General features: G+C 53.9%; 7 protein-coding genes across 7 annotated transcripts in view; 3 read left to right on the top strand and 4 right to left on the bottom strand.

The window, feature by feature from the left end:
• The window catches only part of SODALDRAFT_393854 (hypothetical protein), a gene marked incomplete at its 5' end in the record, with an annotated part of 5,187 nt that extends 4,443 nt beyond the window's left edge, over positions 1-744 (top strand). The window contains one exon of the mRNA XM_028615270.1: positions 39-744. Within this exon, the coding sequence (XP_028463863.1) occupies positions 39-440 (402 nt within the window). The 3' untranslated portion in view covers positions 441-744. The remainder of the gene's footprint in view (positions 1-38) is intronic.
• Positions 596-2,801, bottom strand: SODALDRAFT_57203 (hypothetical protein). The gene has a single exon (XM_028615490.1). The coding sequence runs from the start codon at positions 2,570-2,572 to the stop codon at positions 752-754; it is 1,821 nt and encodes a 606-aa protein (XP_028463862.1). The 5' UTR covers positions 2,573-2,801; the 3' UTR covers positions 596-751.
• SODALDRAFT_57181 (hypothetical protein) lies at positions 2,487-2,945 on the bottom strand. Its single transcript, XM_028615489.1, has 2 exons — positions 2,618-2,945; positions 2,487-2,547 (listed from the first exon to the last, which is right to left on the bottom strand). Exon 1 carries the CDS (start codon positions 2,844-2,846, stop codon positions 2,649-2,651), a length of 198 nt encoding a protein of 65 aa, XP_028463861.1. The 5' UTR covers positions 2,847-2,945; the 3' UTR covers positions 2,487-2,547; positions 2,618-2,648.
• Positions 2,946-3,755: 810 nt separating this feature from the next.
• SODALDRAFT_320511 (kinase-like protein) lies at positions 3,756-6,424 on the bottom strand (the record flags this gene model as incomplete). The annotated part of the gene is made up of 6 exons (XM_028609542.1): positions 3,756-3,971; positions 4,038-4,125; positions 4,221-4,683; positions 4,773-5,120; positions 5,248-5,326; positions 5,402-6,424. 6 exons carry the CDS (start codon positions 6,422-6,424, stop codon positions 3,756-3,758), a joined length of 2,217 nt encoding a protein of 738 aa, XP_028463860.1.
• Positions 6,425-11,471: 5,047 nt separating this feature from the next.
• Positions 11,472-13,039, bottom strand: SODALDRAFT_328439 (ARF/SAR superfamily). Its single transcript, XM_028610694.1, has 7 exons — positions 13,008-13,039; positions 12,816-12,949; positions 12,627-12,737; positions 12,538-12,554; positions 12,320-12,465; positions 12,136-12,216; positions 11,472-12,074 (listed from the first exon to the last, which is right to left on the bottom strand). The coding sequence occupies exons 2-7, from the start codon at positions 12,872-12,874 to the stop codon at positions 11,943-11,945; spliced, it is 546 nt and encodes a 181-aa protein (XP_028463859.1). The 5' UTR covers positions 12,875-12,949; positions 13,008-13,039; the 3' UTR covers positions 11,472-11,942.
• A 583-nt stretch (positions 13,040-13,622) lies between these two features.
• SODALDRAFT_328437 (hypothetical protein) lies at positions 13,623-15,372 on the top strand. The gene has a single exon (XM_028610693.1). The coding sequence runs from the start codon at positions 13,739-13,741 to the stop codon at positions 15,308-15,310; it is 1,572 nt and encodes a 523-aa protein (XP_028463858.1). The 5' UTR covers positions 13,623-13,738; the 3' UTR covers positions 15,311-15,372.
• SODALDRAFT_328436 (hypothetical protein) lies at positions 15,361-16,065 on the top strand. The gene is made up of 2 exons (XM_028610692.1): positions 15,361-15,383; positions 15,474-16,065. The coding sequence occupies exon 2, from the start codon at positions 15,494-15,496 to the stop codon at positions 15,812-15,814; it is 321 nt and encodes a 106-aa protein (XP_028463857.1). The 5' UTR covers positions 15,361-15,383; positions 15,474-15,493; the 3' UTR covers positions 15,815-16,065.
• Positions 16,066-16,091: the final 26 nt, after the last annotated feature.

Here is a 16,091-nt window from a genome sequence, read left to right as displayed (position 1 = left end):
TCATCGAAATCTCCCCCTTCAGCCAATCCGACCTCCAGACAACCCACGTCTACATCCTCGACGCCTTCTTCGAAATGTACATCCTCGTCGGCCGCGACGCCCAGTTCCAGTACCCGGCCTTCCGCAACGCCCTCGACTTCGCCCAGGAGTACGCCATCCTCGCCTCCAGCATGGAGGACCGCCCTTACGTCCCCGTCTCCACCGTCGTGCTCGAGGGCATCCCGCGCGACCTGAAGCGCGTGTTTCGCAAGTGGAGGGATGACGCTGCTCCCACTGCCCTGCCGCCCTCGCAGTCGCAGTCGCAGTTGCAGTCGCAGTCGCGGCAGGGTGGAGAAGGGCGGGGAAGTGAAGGCGCTGCGCCTCCCGCCGGGGGGTTGAAGAGGGGGAGGAGTCTGAGGATCGTGACGCTTACGCAGGCGTTGCGGGCCATCAGCGAGTGAAAGAGCTAAGAAGAAACAAGAAAACTGAAAGAAAAAGGGAAAAAAGAAAAAAAAAGAATAACAAATGTACAATGTCTCTCTCTGTCTGGATTTATCTGTTCATAGCATGGGAAAGGATCAATGGATGATGGGGGTTTGCATGGCATGGCGAAGGGCGTTTGTCCGCTTCGAGAATCCTCCTACCTGGCATATCTGGGCGGGCGCCTCTGTATTGAAATGAACCACGATTCCGTGCTTTGTTGTTGTTATATTATTTATATTTGTGAACCTTTCGTCTCTGGCCGTCGTAGCATGTAATTTTCCCTTCGTCCTCACTTCATCACCCCATCCTCCCGATACAACCCTCCCAACTTCCCTCCCCTCCTCCTCGACCCGCCATCATCATGATGGTGGTTATTCTGAGTCCCAACCGTAGAGATGGAATCCTCCGGTCGAATCGTCCTCGCGTCGTCTTCCACGGGCTTCGTGCCGTCGTGATGCCGCATGAACATACCAAACGACGTTACCCGGCTCGACGGCACAGCGGAGGCGGAGGCGGAGGCGCTATTCCGCTTTCCTCCCTGGCGTTGTTGCTTCTGCTGAGACGACGACGACGTATCGGCCGGCGGCGGATGCGGACGCGCAGGACCGTCGGTCGAATACACAGAGGACGGCGACGCAGCATTCCAGTCGTCGGTGGCGTCGCGGGTCAAGTTCACAAGGCTAGGGGTGACGGGGATGGGCGGCGCGAGGTCGAGGTTCGTACGGCCGCCTGCGGTGTGTAGCGTTGGCTCGGTCCACGCATCGTCGTCATTGTCTTGGTCGTGGTCGGCCTGCTTCTCTCGGACGATGCTGCTCCTGCTGGCCCTGTGTGGGACGGGGGACGGAATAGGCCGGGGCATGTCGGTTGAAGAGAGGGCAGGGGTAGAGCCCCGACGTGGTCCGCCGCCTCCTCCTCCTTGAGTGTTCGCATTCGCAGCACCTACGCGAAAAGCCGGATGCACGGCGTCTGCAGCAGCTTGGCCCCAGTTCGCCCGGGCGCCCGGGTTGTTGTTGTCCCAGTAGTAGCTCCCAATATCGTCAGCCCAGTGGGGATCCTGCTCGTCACGACCGTCCTCGTCTTCTTCGAAATGGTATTTGTCCGTCGTGGCGGCAGAGGTCGGCGTCGGAACCGGGCCAAGTCCGCCAGACATAGCGTAGGGCGTATCGTGTACAGGGGAAGAACTCCTGTATTCTCCCTCCCTCTCAGCAGAAGGCTCCGCGCCATGGCTCGCTGGCCGCGACGGCCGTGACCGCCGCGAGGGGCTCGGCATCGGATACCCCTGTGCGTTCTTCTCCGGCTTCCTCGACTTGCTATACGGCACAGGGTTCCCCTCCTTGCGGGCCTGTTTCCGCTTCAAGTGACGCCGGCGACCAATCTCCTTCCGAATCCCCCGCAGCTCGTTCCCCAGCCTCTCGCTCTCGGCCACCAGCAGCTCGGCACTGTTGCCGAACCACTCGGTCCAGGCGTCGACGAAGCGCAGGAGCGCGGGTTCCCGGTGGCTCCGGTGTTGTCGTCGGCGGGAGAGCATGTTGGCGCGGAGGTCGACGAGCAGCTGCGCCCTCGCCCCCACGATGGCCAACATGCACGCCTCGCAGCCGGACGCGAGGCGCGGAAGCTCCTGCGGCGGGGGGTATCCGAAACGGCGCTTGAAGTCCCCCGGAGCTATCCACAGGCTCGCCACCGAGGTCATGCGGTAGACAAAGTCCTGCACCTCTTGCGAGAGCGGGATGCCGTCCTCGAACCCTCGAAATCGGCGGATACGGTCGCTCCGGATGCCCACCTCGCAAGCCACGAGGAGGAAGAGGCTCCGGATCCGCCACGGGTTCAGGGCCTTATGTGCCGAGCACAGCACCGCGGCGCTAGGGACGAAAGGCAGCGCGTGCTTCTCCGACACTTTCATCAGGCCCCTGGTCAGGAGTTTGATGGGGCTCATGACGTCGCTGGGAGGTCGGAGGCAGCATTTGGGCAGCTGCTCCACCAGTTTCTTTTGCTTGTCCAGCCATGCCTCGGACGGGCTTGTGACGCCATATTGCGGTGAGAGGGAGAGAACGCCAGTGAGGCTTAACACCGCCCGCTGAGGGAAATCTTCAACGTAATCGCTGTCAGCCATTGCCGGCCTAAACAAAAACGTGTGTCGCGTGTTGGGTATACACACTGAAGCCGGTATCGTTCCAAAACGGAGACGATCAGCTAGTCAATACGTACGTTACCTTGTTGTTTGATGGTTGATAGAATATCTGCCGAGTGACCAGAGGCTTCGAGCACCTTGTCAATCGATTGTCGTAGTTGGTTGAGTATAAATCAGTTTTCTTCTTTGGCGATTTCTGGAGGAGAGAAGCGTGGAGATAACTGGCAGCATTTATAGGAGGATGATCCATGGACATTCGTCTTGCGATACCCGAATCTGTAGTAGCAGAACAAGGGGCCTTGCTCTCGAGAACAATCCCGTTAGTTGAAGACGTGTAAGGACAACTTACCTAGCTCGCCTTCTATTTCCTTTGAACCATTTCCTTTGTCCCGGTCCTTTGTCTTTGTCCTGATACTTTGTCCTTGTCCTGAACGAATCGAGATGCCTAAGAAGTTCAGGGACTGGACAACCATTGGAGTCCGGTCAAATCTCCCCGGTGGACGACACGGCGGGCTGCACGCTCCCGGGGGACCGATGGACGAACAAATGCTTGGTCGGGAGGAAGCAATAGTAGCACGACCAACAACGATTGCCTTTCCCCCTGACGTCTTGAGTTCAGGGGCAGCTCAATCTCGCACGGCGAAGGCGACCAAAGCGAATCTATGTCGAGTTCATCCCGGGCGTGGTCTGCAATGAGTTCATTCCATTCCCATTTCCGTTCCCAAGAACCCAATGAACAACGAACCGAGCCCATGGTCATCCTGCTCATCCGTCCGCTTTCGTTTTTGCGCAACGAAAAAGAAGGAAAAAGGAGAAGATGACCTCAAGAAACTAGAAACCCCGGCCGTCGGTTCCCTCACTCAGCCCCCGAAAAAGCATATTGAGCCAAGTCCCCCAGAAGCCAAAGGAGCAGATTTCCCATGTGACAATGCATGCTAAGGATAAAAATAAGACATGCCTCCCATCCCTCTGCTTTCCGCTTTCTTTCCGCTTCATCAACCTCGGGCTGCACAGCACGGTAGAGAAACCGACGACATCAACGCCAATATCCGTGTCCATCGGTGTCTTGCTTCATAAAAGAAAATCAGGGCGCTTTGGTATAAATTCCGCAGTCTCCACTACCCTCCGAGCGATCATCCAAGAGGCCTTATGCACGTGGACGTGTCTACGGAACATGGTGGGAGCTCTCCGGCTCTATCCTGGATCGCTCCAGGCGAATCTTGGCCGCCTCAGTGCCATCGTCGGGCTGCGCTGGTTCCTTGAAGAAAGGATGGGTCAGCGCTTCCTTTGCTGTGATGCGTTTCGCGGGATCGTAGACAAAGATCCTCTTGAGGAGATCCAAGAAATTCTTGAGGAACGTTGTGTTTTGCGGGATGATTTCCTAGAACCAAGTTAGTCTTTTGTTCGTTTTTTCTTCTTTTTTTACGTTTCAATAAAGGTCGCCTACAGGCAAAAGTTTCATTGCCTTGACGAATCGTCGAGAGGCCCGCGTCGTATCGGCGGTAGGATAATCGAGTTTATTCCGCTTGAAATACCTGGATGGGGGGGGGGGGGGGGGGGGGGGGACGTCGGTGGTCAGCGCAGAACATGACAAGATCTTTTCCTGGGTTGGCGTGATGGTGTGACAAACTTGGATGCCGGATTTCCACTGCTTCTTTGTGCCATCCTGTTGACGCTCTGCACGAGTTGCGTATCGATCCGATAGCCCACGACCATCTCCATCATAGCGAGATGTTCCAAGTTGTCATGGGTTTGGAAGAGAGCGTCTCCGGTAAAGAACTCGACCAGGATGCAGCCTATGCTCCATATATCGCACGGGAACGACCAGCCTAGGCCGAGAATAATCTCGGGAGCCCGGTAGTGCCTCGTCGATACCACCGAGGAGTGATATTCGTCTTGGAAAGTGGCCGAGCCAAAATCAATGAGACGAATCTCCGTGTCCAGCAGCACCCGCCGCTGGTTCGCCTGTCGGTTGACGGTGGTCGAAGAGGACGGGATCTTGCGGTTGTATGTGAATGTCTGGTACGCATTGTTGCAGAGGAGAATATTCTCCGGCTTGAGGTCGGTATGGATCAGGTTGAGATCATGCAAGACTAAGGAAGCGTCAGCGCCGAGCGCCGTCATACGAGGCGAATGGAAGGAGAAAAAAGAGGCCAGTGAAGAGGAACGCAGACAAACGTACATGCTACGCTGGTAAACAGCTGACGAGCAAAGCTCTGAATCTGGCTGTTGGGGAAAGGAACAAAATTGTTGCCCTTCAAGAAATCAAAGACGCTTTGGCCGAGAAGGTCCATGACGATGCAGATGTGGCCGCGGAAGTCGAAACAGTCACGCAGGTGAATGCATCGATTGCGGTTCTCCTCGTCGTTGGCCTTGAGTGTGGCCAGCACTCGGAGTTCGATCCTCGAGGCGTCGCGGTACTTCTGGACCGATCGAATGATCTTGATGGCCACAAGCTTGTTTCGTTTCCGATCGCGGGCCTTGACGACCTTGCCGAAAGTGCCCTGACCGAGGAGTTGGATCATCTGATCTGTTGAGGGAAATAGGTCAGTAGCCGAGTCATTTTTTTTCCTTTCTCGGGTCGAGAGTAAACACGAGACACGAGGAACAAAAACAAAAGGACAGAAAAAAAAGACGAGAAAAGGACCGTGTCGTACACTTATCTGTCAAGTCGGCATCGGGAACCACGACATAATGGCCATCGTCGTCGTCGTACTTGCTATTCTTAGAGTAAGGCTGTTTGTTCGATTTTGTCAGTAAAACACCCGGCATATAGGGAGGGAGGTGGCGAGTAAATGTGGTTCGGCTCACATCGTGGATGACCCGAACGGGGACGTCCGCTGCCTTCTTGGGAGGATAAGGCGGAGGCTTGTAGCTGGGGCAAATGTCGCTGAGCAAGTCGATTTCTCTATTCTTGGCCTCCTGGGCAATCTGGTGACGGGTTCGCTTCCGCTTCTGGCCGGTTTGGGTGTCATCGTAGTAGCCGTTGGATGAGAGCGAGGTGGGCGCGGTGGTGTGGTGGCCAGACGCGGTTGTTCTGTCGGTCGAGATGGTAGAGCCGCTCGGGGTGGCAGCAGCAGCGTGGGCGTCGGCGTACTTGTTGTTGTGATGGACGGGATCGTAGCGACGCACGTCGTCGTCTCGCTTCTGTCTCTTGGTGGCATGGCGAGTCGCAGGGGCCGCCGTCCTGGCTACGCTCACGCCGTTGGGAAGGGAGCCATTCACGTGGTCGGTCGAGATGACCTTGACACCACCGTTGGGCACGCCCGAATTGGGAGGAGGTGTGTCGTCAATGACGATGACTTCCTTTGGTAGACCGTTTCGGTAAAAAGTATTCCAATCGGGTTCTCTGGATCGCCTCCTCTTCCGGGCAGGCTGCGGCAGTTGCGCGGTTTGGCTTTGCCGTTGGCTTTGGCTTTGGCTATGATGGCGATGGCTATGGCTATGGCTAGTGGTACCAGACATGTTGGAGTAGCGAGTTTCGAGGTCGGATCGGTGCATGGCTGCTACGCCATTTGACGCGGAGACGACGGGATGTGAGTTGTTGTTGACGTTGACGTTGACGCTGGAGGTAGACGAAATGGCGTAGTGATTGATCGAGTCCGCAGTGGGAAACGATGTTGGCGGAGGTAATCTCGTCGATGACGAGACAGATGTGGTGGGTGCAGGAAGCAAAGTCGAGGTGTTGGTCGCTGACCGGTGCTGCTGATAGGAGGAAGTACCGCTACCCGTTGGCTGCTGGTACGGCGGCGGCTGGTGCGAGTACGGATAGTGCGGATGGCGATAATGGGCGTGTGGTGGCAGTGTGGCTGTTGCCGTAGTGGGAGTCGACATGGCTTTAGTCCTCGATCCGTCACAATCGGCAACAGAGGTTGGAGATTGAATAACGGACGAGCCCAGAAAAGGACGAAGGGGACGAAGGGAGTCAGATGATGCAGAACAGGAAGAGAAGACCTCTGAGCAACCGACGACGTGAGGAAGAGAGAAGAGGAAGGGGGATGAGTGTGGAGGAGGAGGAGGAGGAGGAGGAGAAGAGAAGAAGAGAGGTGGTGGTAGTGCGGAAGGAAGTGGAGGAAAATGAAAATGAGAGGCGGAAGATCGGGTCACAACGAGGGTACAATGGGGATACTGGTATGGGGGCCAGTGACAAGTGACGAGAGCATCAAACCAGAGATGGACAGAGAGAGAGAGAGACTTTTGCTGGTTTGTTTGGCTTGGTTTTCTGGTGTCTTGGGCTTGTATTCTCTCCTGTTCCTGTGTCTTGTCTGCCACTTTGCACTTGACACTTCACACTTTCACACTTGACGCTGCCAGTTGCTCCAGGCCGCCGGTCGCGGTGGCGAGGGCTGTTCTTAGGGCGCTCTCCTTTTCTCCCGGGTAGACCCTTAAGCAGACGATGCGCTGGAACCGTAGCCTGTATCGGGTATTCTTAGGGGGTGGCCTGTGGATGGGTGGGTACAAGGCAGTTGGCCAGGTACAGTAATTACCTTATGTAGGTGCCAGAGTCACTGTGTACCCAACGTGCACGCACCGTCTCCGAGTGAAGCGACGACACTGGTACAGGTTATCCGTACGGAGTACAACGTACTTGGAACTGTATCCGTACTCCGTAAGCGTCGGTCCAAATTAAAAGAAATCCGAACCTCCCCAACAGTGGAGATGGAGAGGTGGGGCTTTGGACCAAGTAACTACACGTGTATTACTCCGGTACGGAACAAAGTCGAAATCGCTTATTAAGGTACTTAGGTATAGCTGGGCTCCAGTTTGTAAGGTAACGAATCCGTACTCCCCGTACTCCACCTTAAGTGCGTGTGACGCTGCCAGAGGTGCTTCTTTCGGCCCCGCAAACCACCCTCGGTAAGTACATAGCGCCAAGCGAACATATACCTACATAGCCGGAATAAGTACGTATAAAAGACCCAGACCTAGCCAACTGCCCAAGTGGCCAATTTGGGACGGCAGCGGGTCCAAGATATGGCCTCCAGGAACACACGCGATATAGAGATGCTTGCCAAGCCAGTAAGTAAGTATCTTATCTAAGGAAATATTGTACCTCTGTCGCTCGCGGTACAGTACCACACAAGAAACGGAGATACAACGTATAGCACTCCCGAGTCTTTATATGCCCCTCCCTCTCAGTTTCTCACACGGTGGACGTAGACCCACTTTAGAGTCCAGCGTGGGCGCGAAGTACTTTAGATGCTGCTATATTCCGCCGTTCCCAGCATTGGCGCCTTTTGAGGACTTAAGAACCATGCGTTATCTGGGAGGATGGTGATCTTTCGCCGCTGTTGAGCTATTCTTCCTCGAGCGCGATGATATGGAGATAGGGGGCGGGATGCTTGATTACACCACCTTTAACGATGTAATACGTGGTGTGGAATCGTGGTTCGTGTCACTGACTCGGAGGCTTTCAACGGAGAGTTGAAGTTGAAGGGCTCTGGCTCTCTTGAAGGAGCAGAAATAGGATCGGTGCCAGTGTGGATGGACCCAAGAGAGTTGGGTAAGAAACCAGAGCTGGATTCCGATAGGTCGTGTTCGTGAAGCTCTCATCCTTTGGGGGAGAGGTCGCCCCGAGGGGTCGTCTTCTAGTTCCCGGCCAGATCCCAGAAACAGCTCGAGATAGTCTCTCGACCAAGCCTCGCCCTAGTGTCCAGGGGAAGCTCAGTCGATGCGGTCATTGCCGTAACGGAGCTCATGGCACTGTCGGGATTCTCGGTGTATTCTTAGGACTCGTTGTTGTCTGAACGGAGCAGGCTAAAAAAAACCCTTGATAGTCAGGTTAGCCCACGCCGTGGGTGTCTGGATGCGGCCGCGAGGTTAGTATGTGATAGAATGATGAGTGCTCGTGAACTTGGGCACGACTCTTTGAGTCCTATGAGGTGGCGCAGCACACACTTCCACAACAATAACACGGCCGCCTACTGACCTTCCTACTTGTCGATGTGCTAATGACGAAAGGGCTGTGGGAATAATCGAAAGCGTAAGCCATAGGTCTCGCCATAAACCTAGGTGGCTTCGTTATAGAGGAAGGACGCGCTGTGCTACGAAAGGGCTGGGGGAATAATCGAAAGCGTAAGCCGTAGGTCTCGCCATAGACCCAGGTGGCTTCGTTGCAGCGCGCACGAATCAGCGTATGTCCCAAGGTAGGCACCAGTATAAATTCAGCAGGATCTCCCAGGTCAACCGGGTTTTTTCCTTCCTCTCTTCTTTGATTAATAGGATAACGGGAGTAAGTCATAGTTCTTTTCACACTTTAGACCGATGATGAAAACTTGGTATCAGGGAGCATTAAATGGGAAGAACAGCCCACTGCATGATCAACTATGATGCAATCAAGTATACTGAGGTCAACTCTTTTTCAATGTTAGAAGGTCTATGGGAATAGAAGTCAAAAAGGGAAAGCTCAGCTGCTCCCTCGGCAGCGTCACACGTATTCCCCGTAATTTGTAGTTAAGCAGGGCAGTGAGGCTTTGCATCCGTCCTTCGTCCTTCGTCACAAGGCAAAGCAGGTAAGTAACCAGAGTTCAGCCGTCAATATCAAAATTTCAAAAGGACCTCGTCGAATGCTGTCCCTATGTTTGTTTAGCTTCGAGCCATCGAGTCTGACACGCAATACGAAGGATAGAAGGAAGCGAAAATGGAGAGAGGTTAAGAAAAAGTAAAAAGACTGGCTGTATCAAGGCAAAAAGAAGAGAACAAGGCGACCGGAGACCAGAGACAACCAGAGGCGTTGAGAATCGCCCTCGGCCCCAACCTAGAAGGTACGTACAACGTAATTACCTGTTAAGGTACTCCGTCCATGTATTATTTAGCAAGGTACCTGTGCTTTTTGGCGTTCCGCTGTTGCCCCGTGGGATGATGGTTGTTATGTTGCGTTGCCTCCTCACAAGACTTGTTCCGCTACCTAAGGTAATTAAGGTATGTTATCAGTGAATGAGTACTTCGTAGTGGCGGCGTGCCAGTGTTTTCACTGTACGTTGTATGCACCTGTGGATCTAGTCGGATGCATCCGATCCCCTAACCCCAGATGCTACAGTGCCTTCCTATCCTATCCTATCCGAAGATATTAAGATCCCAAGGAACCCCGATTAAGATACTGTTCTTTGGTCTCGTTTCCTGATAAAATACACGATATACATCACGATTGTTTCTGGACTTGTGGATTGCTTAAAGTTGGTGGCCGAAGAATAAAAAGAGGCGATATGGGTCACTGTGCCGCCGTTTGTACGAAGTACTCCTTACGAAGGACGATAACACGAAAAGGAACTTCGCATAGGTAATACTAAGCACCTTCTCGAGTTAGGTAAGTGTTGCCTCTGGAGATGTGTGGTGTAAGCCAGGTGGGGGGTTCCTGAGGTGGACTGGCTGTTTTTGAACGCGGGATCCACGAGGCGACTGTGCTCCGTTACGAAGCATACTGTGGAAATACTTTCGTAATGCCTGCAAGGCAGGGATTCTCCACAAATTGTTATCCTTATATGTTTAGGAAGCTGTAGGAACAAGCAGAAGACATTCGTGGAAGATTCCATTCCGGGTTATTCGCTTATCACTCGATGACTTTTAGGAAGAAAAAAAAGAAAAAAAGGGGGGGGGGGGGAAGGCGCAAAGCATATATCCGTAAATCGTGATATGGTTAGATGGAATTATGTTCGAATTCCAGGACAAATGAGGTTGAAGACCGATATGCGGGGACGGGTGACGACGAACGAGACTGGATGGATATGATACAACGTAAGTAGTCCGTCTATCATACTGTGTGACCTTGTACACGTGTAGAGGCCAATGAACGCATGAGCGCATGCATGAGGAACCGATTTGTGGATGTTGCTATGAGTAACCTGGACTGTCTTTGGTACTATCACGGCCCTGGAAACCCAGTATTCAGACTGTATGAATTCTATGAAATCTGCTTCAAGTTTACAGTATTCATCATCTCGTACTCTGCGTCTTAAAAGTATCTCATACAGGGTATGGACTTTGCTCCACATGTGCTTTGCCCAGATCCGACGCAACCACTCACTCACCGCATACTTTGTTCGTGTTCTAACTGGGTACGGAACAGGTACTTGAGTCCTCGAGAATCACTCAACCGCGAGTCAAGTTTTACGCTGTAATTACCTTTGCCATTTGATATCAACGAGTCGGATACGGATGGTCTTTTCGGTCTTTTTTTGGTGTTTCCTTTCCTTGACATTCAGGGCGCGTACCAGCAAATGCCCCGGCACCAGGGATAAGGTGTGAAGATAGTAAAGGTAGCCAGAGTCACATTCCTTCCGTCCTACCCCTCCTCATTACGATTCAGTTCGAGAAGCCTTATTACTCACCTTCCTTGCCTTTTATGAACTGGCGAAGCAAGCACCGGCTTTGTAATCACTCCCTTTATCCGAATCACATTCCATCGTATCTACACTACACGTACACGAAGATGTCTCATCGTCATAATCAGCTGAGGCGAGGCTCGAGTTTTCCGTCTCCTTACCCCGTGCCGAACCTCCCCGCCTTCACGATGATACATTGTTGCTATAACATTAAGCCTACATAAGCCACCGTAACCGTCCCGTCCTTCCGCTTAAAGTAACTCAGACGAGTGCTATAAGGCGACTTTTACATCTGAAGGAGAACCGATTACGGGGGGGGGGGGGGGTGGCTGTACACCGTACTTTAACTGTAGGTACCTTAGGGCCAGAGTCAGTGTCTTGGTGTCTTGGTCCCTCTCGTTACGAAATTACGAAATTCTCGACCTTTGGTCTTTCCGACGCCTTCGCTCGAAACAAACTTGGAACCAGTGTGCCCACCGTCGAGAGACTTTACGAAATATGATTTGCGTTAGGATTCCTGCTAAATTGGGCGCAATTTCTTGACGTGCTTGCGTAATAACCTTGCCATTTTCTGGGCTGTTTCGTCTTTTGTTACCTATGAAGTCATTCTCTTTATTTCTTTGCCACCGTCGTTCCCCCCCCTCCCCTTTTACCCTTGTGAAAAGCCCTAAAATCGCGCCCAGCTTTCTCCCAAAACACGTGTGCTGGAGACCTGACTGGTGGACAAAGCCCCGATCGTGTTCCCCTGAGCCCTGAGCCCTGAGCCACTCGACTAGTGGCAGGATTATGCTTGCTACGGATTGCACCGACGTTTCGCTGTCGTGGGATTGATTCTTGGCCATACGGTGCGCCTTTTCCGGTTGGCAATGCTGGGGACGGGTATATTCACTCTGTCCTGGAAACAAACGACATTGTCCGGATTTAGGTGTTGGCGTTACCGTCTCGTGTCCTCGCTGAACTCAGGGTCGTGGAATGCTTTGCCTGCTACCATGGTGAAGACCCCTCCTTCCGCCCCCGCATGGCCAATCATCTCAATATAGAAATAGACGCTTCTTTGCATCATCTACCACCCAGGCCAGCCCCTCCTTCAGGTTTACCCCCGTCATGGCGCTGCATTGTAGGATGTTCCATCTATGTGTCCGTATAGATTCTAGCTGAAGGCCCTGTGAAGACCGTCAGAACACTCACTTCAAAGAATCCAGCCGCCACTTGCACCGTACTTACCTGCAGGATTTCTTTTTCGTCCATACAGCCGTTGACGTCCGTCTTGTTGGCAAATACGAGGAGACTCGCTCCCGCAAGGCGCTGTGTTCGCTTTCGAGTCAGCAAGCGCGGCCTGGCGAACGAAAGGGGCAAAAGAGAATGGGAGTCAAGAGACATGGGGGAACGGGGGGGAAAGTAGCAGCACCTCTTCCTGGAGCAGGCCGTGGAGTTCGTCCCTGCAGTCTTCAATGCGTAGACGATCCGTGGCGTCGACGACCCAGATGAGAGCGTCCGTTTTCTCAAAGTAGTTGCGCCAGTATGACCGTAGCGTCTTCTGGCCTCCTACGTCCCCTGGGAGCGTGTGTTAACGTAACCATGGGTTCCATCGGAGAATTAGACCCGGCTTGCTCTGGAGTCACGAACAGATATTGAGCTTGTATCTGCGACACTCGTCAGTACCATGACACGATGCGAGACGGCCAGTCGGGGTGAAGGAAGCTTCAGGAACGCACCCGTCGTAATCAATGGTTTTGATGATGAAGCCCAGAGTCGGGCTGACGGTGTTGACATCCTCTCCCATGATCTTCTTGACGATGGTGGTCTTCCCTGCATTGTCCAGACCGCTAGTTTTCAGGCCATCGTCAGCATGGGATCCAGAAACTGGTCTCGCTCCCTACAAGGGGCGGTGGATCTCAACGCACAGCATCAGGATCCTCATCTCCTTATCCTTCAGCCTGGCTTTTCGCAGAATAGATAGCATGGGGGCGATGCGTTCAAGATGAATGGGAGGATGGCTTGAATAACGTAGCGGTATAACTACCACCGCCGTATATTACTATGCCGTTTCTTTAGTATATGATCAGATTTCTGGAGATAGGACATCCATCTCTGACCTGGGCGCCCATTACCTCGCATTCGGTTGGGCGTGTACTGTTCACCGAAGCGGGTTAGGAACTCGTACGGAGGATCTGTATGGTAAGGTAGGAAACTATCGGCTTCACACCGAAATAACACGTGACTCCTCGTCGGTGAGTCGGTGAGTCGTAACCTAACCCCCTATTCTACACCAACACCGGCAATGATATGGAGGACGGGGAATCTAACCAATCTTTGAGAGGGCTAGTAATCTCAAGAAACCGTGTCTTATAGAGATTCGCAGTTCTACATAAGGTGCACAGACATATGACCTTGTAAGCTACCGGGAATTCAGTCCGGCAGCTAATCTTCGTGGCAAGTGCTCAGTTCGTCACTCCTTCCTCCTTCCCAGAGCAGTTGCCCTCAAGTCTAAGTACCTTAGATACGTTGCTCACCTGCCATGTTGACCGAGGCATTTGTGAACGTTATCGCATATCTTATCAATTAGGCAACAATTGTAAAGTGCAGTGTTTGAACAAGGGCAAAAGGCGTTGTCCATTTTAGAGTAACTACCAGGTAATATACCTGCTTGGTCCTTTTCCCATCACCCATCTCATTCAAATCCCTGTGCCCTTCTCGCTTCACTTCTCCCACACAATTCCTCTCGCAAGGCAGTAAAAAGGCTCCTCTCGAGACACCGACTCCAAAGTATCGTGGTCAAGGACCGTCAAAATCGCACCCTCGAATGCTTTGATGATCGTCTTTGGCCATGGAATACCGCGACAAGAATGCCCAGTCGTTCCTTGCGGGGGCCAACAGGTTTCCCACGCGAAATAAGGCCCCTCCTGGTCGATACCCGCCCGGCCGTTTCCCCTCTGTCTCAGCCTCGACTTCGATAAAGCCTCCCAACGAAGCCCAGAACTCTCTTAAGGACGCCTCTGCAGCCAAGTCCGAACACAATATGCCCGATCCGTCTACACCCGATACCGCCATTACCAAGATGTCTTGTGTCCCTGATCTTGGCCATGGTGAAGTCAAGCTGACCGTTGACCATGTCAACAGCCTGGATTTCATTCCCAACAGTCCCCAGCAGCCCAGCAGCTCCGAGATTCCCCTCCAGTTGGAGGCAGAGAAAGATACCCAGGAGGCCAATGACCAAAAGCAACTGACTTGGAGACCTGTTACCCCTCGTGCAGAAGTCGACGAGCCTGAGGTGGAGAGCCCCGTTGTCCCGAAGAGCCCGAAGAGTCAGTCGGCGTGGGAAATCAGCATCGATGGCATTGATAGCCCCGGTGTTGTCAATCAAGTTGCCGGAATCACTGGTGACGATGTCACGGGAAGCAGCAAAGACGCCGACCAGCCCGTCGAAGGGGCAGATATTCGAAATGAAATTGCCCCGAAGCACAAGCTCGAGAACGTCGGTGGAATAATCCGAAAAGACCCCTGGATGAACGAGGGCGATGACGACTTCATATTTCGTACTCGCGAGTTTTACCATGCCTTCATTGTTGACTGGAACTCCAGGATCGCCCACGACGTCCGGCCGACCTTCCTTGAGGACGGTAGCCATGAGCTGCACTGGCTGTGCGACATCGACACCGAAACGGGCCTTCTCCGGCCGCCCGTCGAACAACCCGCGACCTTCGTCGACATGAACGACGAAATGAAGTTGAAGCCCAGCCTGCGTGACCATCGACGAAACTGGAACAGCGAATATCTCATCGCACGCGAGAACAGGGTGAGAGGCAAGAAGGCCCGGCGGCTACACCAGGCGCGTACCTACGCCCGCTGCGAGGTCGAGGTCGACCAGCCGCAACCAGCTCCCCCCCCGCCCGGAAAAGTCGAGGTCGACTGCGTGCTCCGTCCCGCCAAGCCCTCCGACCTCCGCGGCATCGTCGACATCTACAACTGGGAGATCAAGCGCGGCATTCGCGCCTGGGACACCGAGCTCGTCGACGACGAGGACTTCCGCCGCATCGGCCGCACCTGCAGGGACGCGAAGCTCCCCTTCATCGTCGCCGTCCACCGCCCCGTCGATCTCAACGACGCCGGCAACTGGCCCTCCAAGGAGATGTGGGAGGAGTTCAGAGCGTGGTCTGCCGCTTCGCAAATGGGGGGCCTGCAGTTCAAGAAGCGGGAGCCCACCGTCATCGGCTTCGGCTTCATGCAACCTTATGACAGCGGCTTCGGGCGCGGGAAGCATGTCGGCCGGCTCACAATGAAGCTCTCCGTTTTCGTCCACCACGAGTATCGCCGGAAGCACGTCGGAACCGCCATCATTGACCGCCTCTTGACCCACACGTCCCATCTCCACTGCACCGGGAGCATGCCGCACAACTAGGAGTGTGAGGCTGCCGACGGTCTGTGGGATGACCTGCACACAGATGGGAGACTCAAGCGGCCTTTGCCGAGTCGTACGTTCCTTTCGAACTTGCCCCCCCCTTTTTTCCCCACTCATGTTTCTTGCCAGAGAGAATCGAGAATTCCTGACTCTCATCGCATAGAAATCGTTGTCGAGACCCTGATGCGAGGGAAGGACGACCCCGACTTCGCCTGGATGGAGCGCATGCTTCGCGGGTTCCTGTTCAGGGAGGTCGGCCGCACGGATTCGTCCCACCGCACCCGACGCGGCATGAACAGCGAGTGGCTCAACAAGCACATCTGGCAGCACCAGGCCAGTATCGAGGAATATCCCGCCGAGAGCGACCCGGGTGCCTGGGAGGGCGGCCTGGCCTGGAGCCGGAGCAAGCATCTCATGATGCGAGGAATGCGCCTCTCGACCGGAGGGGCGGAGGAGAAGAGCAAGGAAAGTCAGGATGAAGCTAATGGAGGGAGAATGCACTAGCATGTTTCTTTTCTGTTCTTCCTTGTTGCCTGGGTACTTTGATTTTGGGAGAGGGGGTAGGGGGGTGTGAAGGACGTTGGAGACTCGTGGTCCTGCGTGACACCCCTTTCTCCCCCCCCTTTTTTTTGTCTCTTTTCCTGTTCTTTACCTTCGTTGTCCAGAGGAGACGGGCCCTTTTTGTTGGACAGGCAGAGGACACACGAAACGCGACACATGCGACAGCCTTGCTGAATTTTTGAGGATCACCGGGGATTGCTACTCTTCGAGCATGTATGTA

Source organism: Sodiomyces alkalinus, assembly GCF_003711515.1.
Source record: "Sodiomyces alkalinus F11 unplaced genomic scaffold SODALscaffold_10, whole genome shotgun sequence".
NCBI lineage: Eukaryota > Fungi > Ascomycota > Sordariomycetes > Glomerellales > Plectosphaerellaceae > Sodiomyces > Sodiomyces alkalinus.
The sequence above is the reverse complement of the archived record's forward strand: the minus strand, read 5'-3'. Positions and strand labels throughout refer to the sequence as shown.

What these genes read in the sequence shown, in the direction of transcription:
- SODALDRAFT_57203 (XM_028615490.1), bottom strand. Translation starts at nt 2,572, where the DNA reads ATGGCTGACAGCGATTACGTTGAAGATTTCCCTCAGCGGGCGGTGTTA.
- SODALDRAFT_57181 (XM_028615489.1), bottom strand. Translation starts at nt 2,846, where the DNA reads ATGTCCATGGATCATCCTCCTATAAATGCTGCCAGTTATCTCCACGCT.
- SODALDRAFT_328439 (XM_028610694.1), bottom strand. Translation starts at nt 12,874, where the DNA reads ATGCTATCTATTCTGCGAAAAGCCAGGCTGAAGGATAAGGAGATGAGG. An exon ending in GAGATGAGGATCCTGATGCT is followed by an intron (nt 12,738 to 12,815) that starts GTGCGTTGAGAT and finishes CCTGAAAACTAG; the next exon opens with CGGTCTGGACAATGCAGGGA. An exon ending in ACGGCCTGCTCCAGGAAGAG is followed by an intron (nt 12,217 to 12,319) that starts GTGCTGCTACTT and finishes AAGCGAACACAG; the next exon opens with CGCCTTGCGGGAGCGAGTCT.
- SODALDRAFT_328437 (XM_028610693.1), top strand. Translation starts at nt 13,739, where the DNA reads ATGGAATACCGCGACAAGAATGCCCAGTCGTTCCTTGCGGGGGCCAAC.
- SODALDRAFT_328436 (XM_028610692.1), top strand. Translation starts at nt 15,494, where the DNA reads ATGCGAGGGAAGGACGACCCCGACTTCGCCTGGATGGAGCGCATGCTT.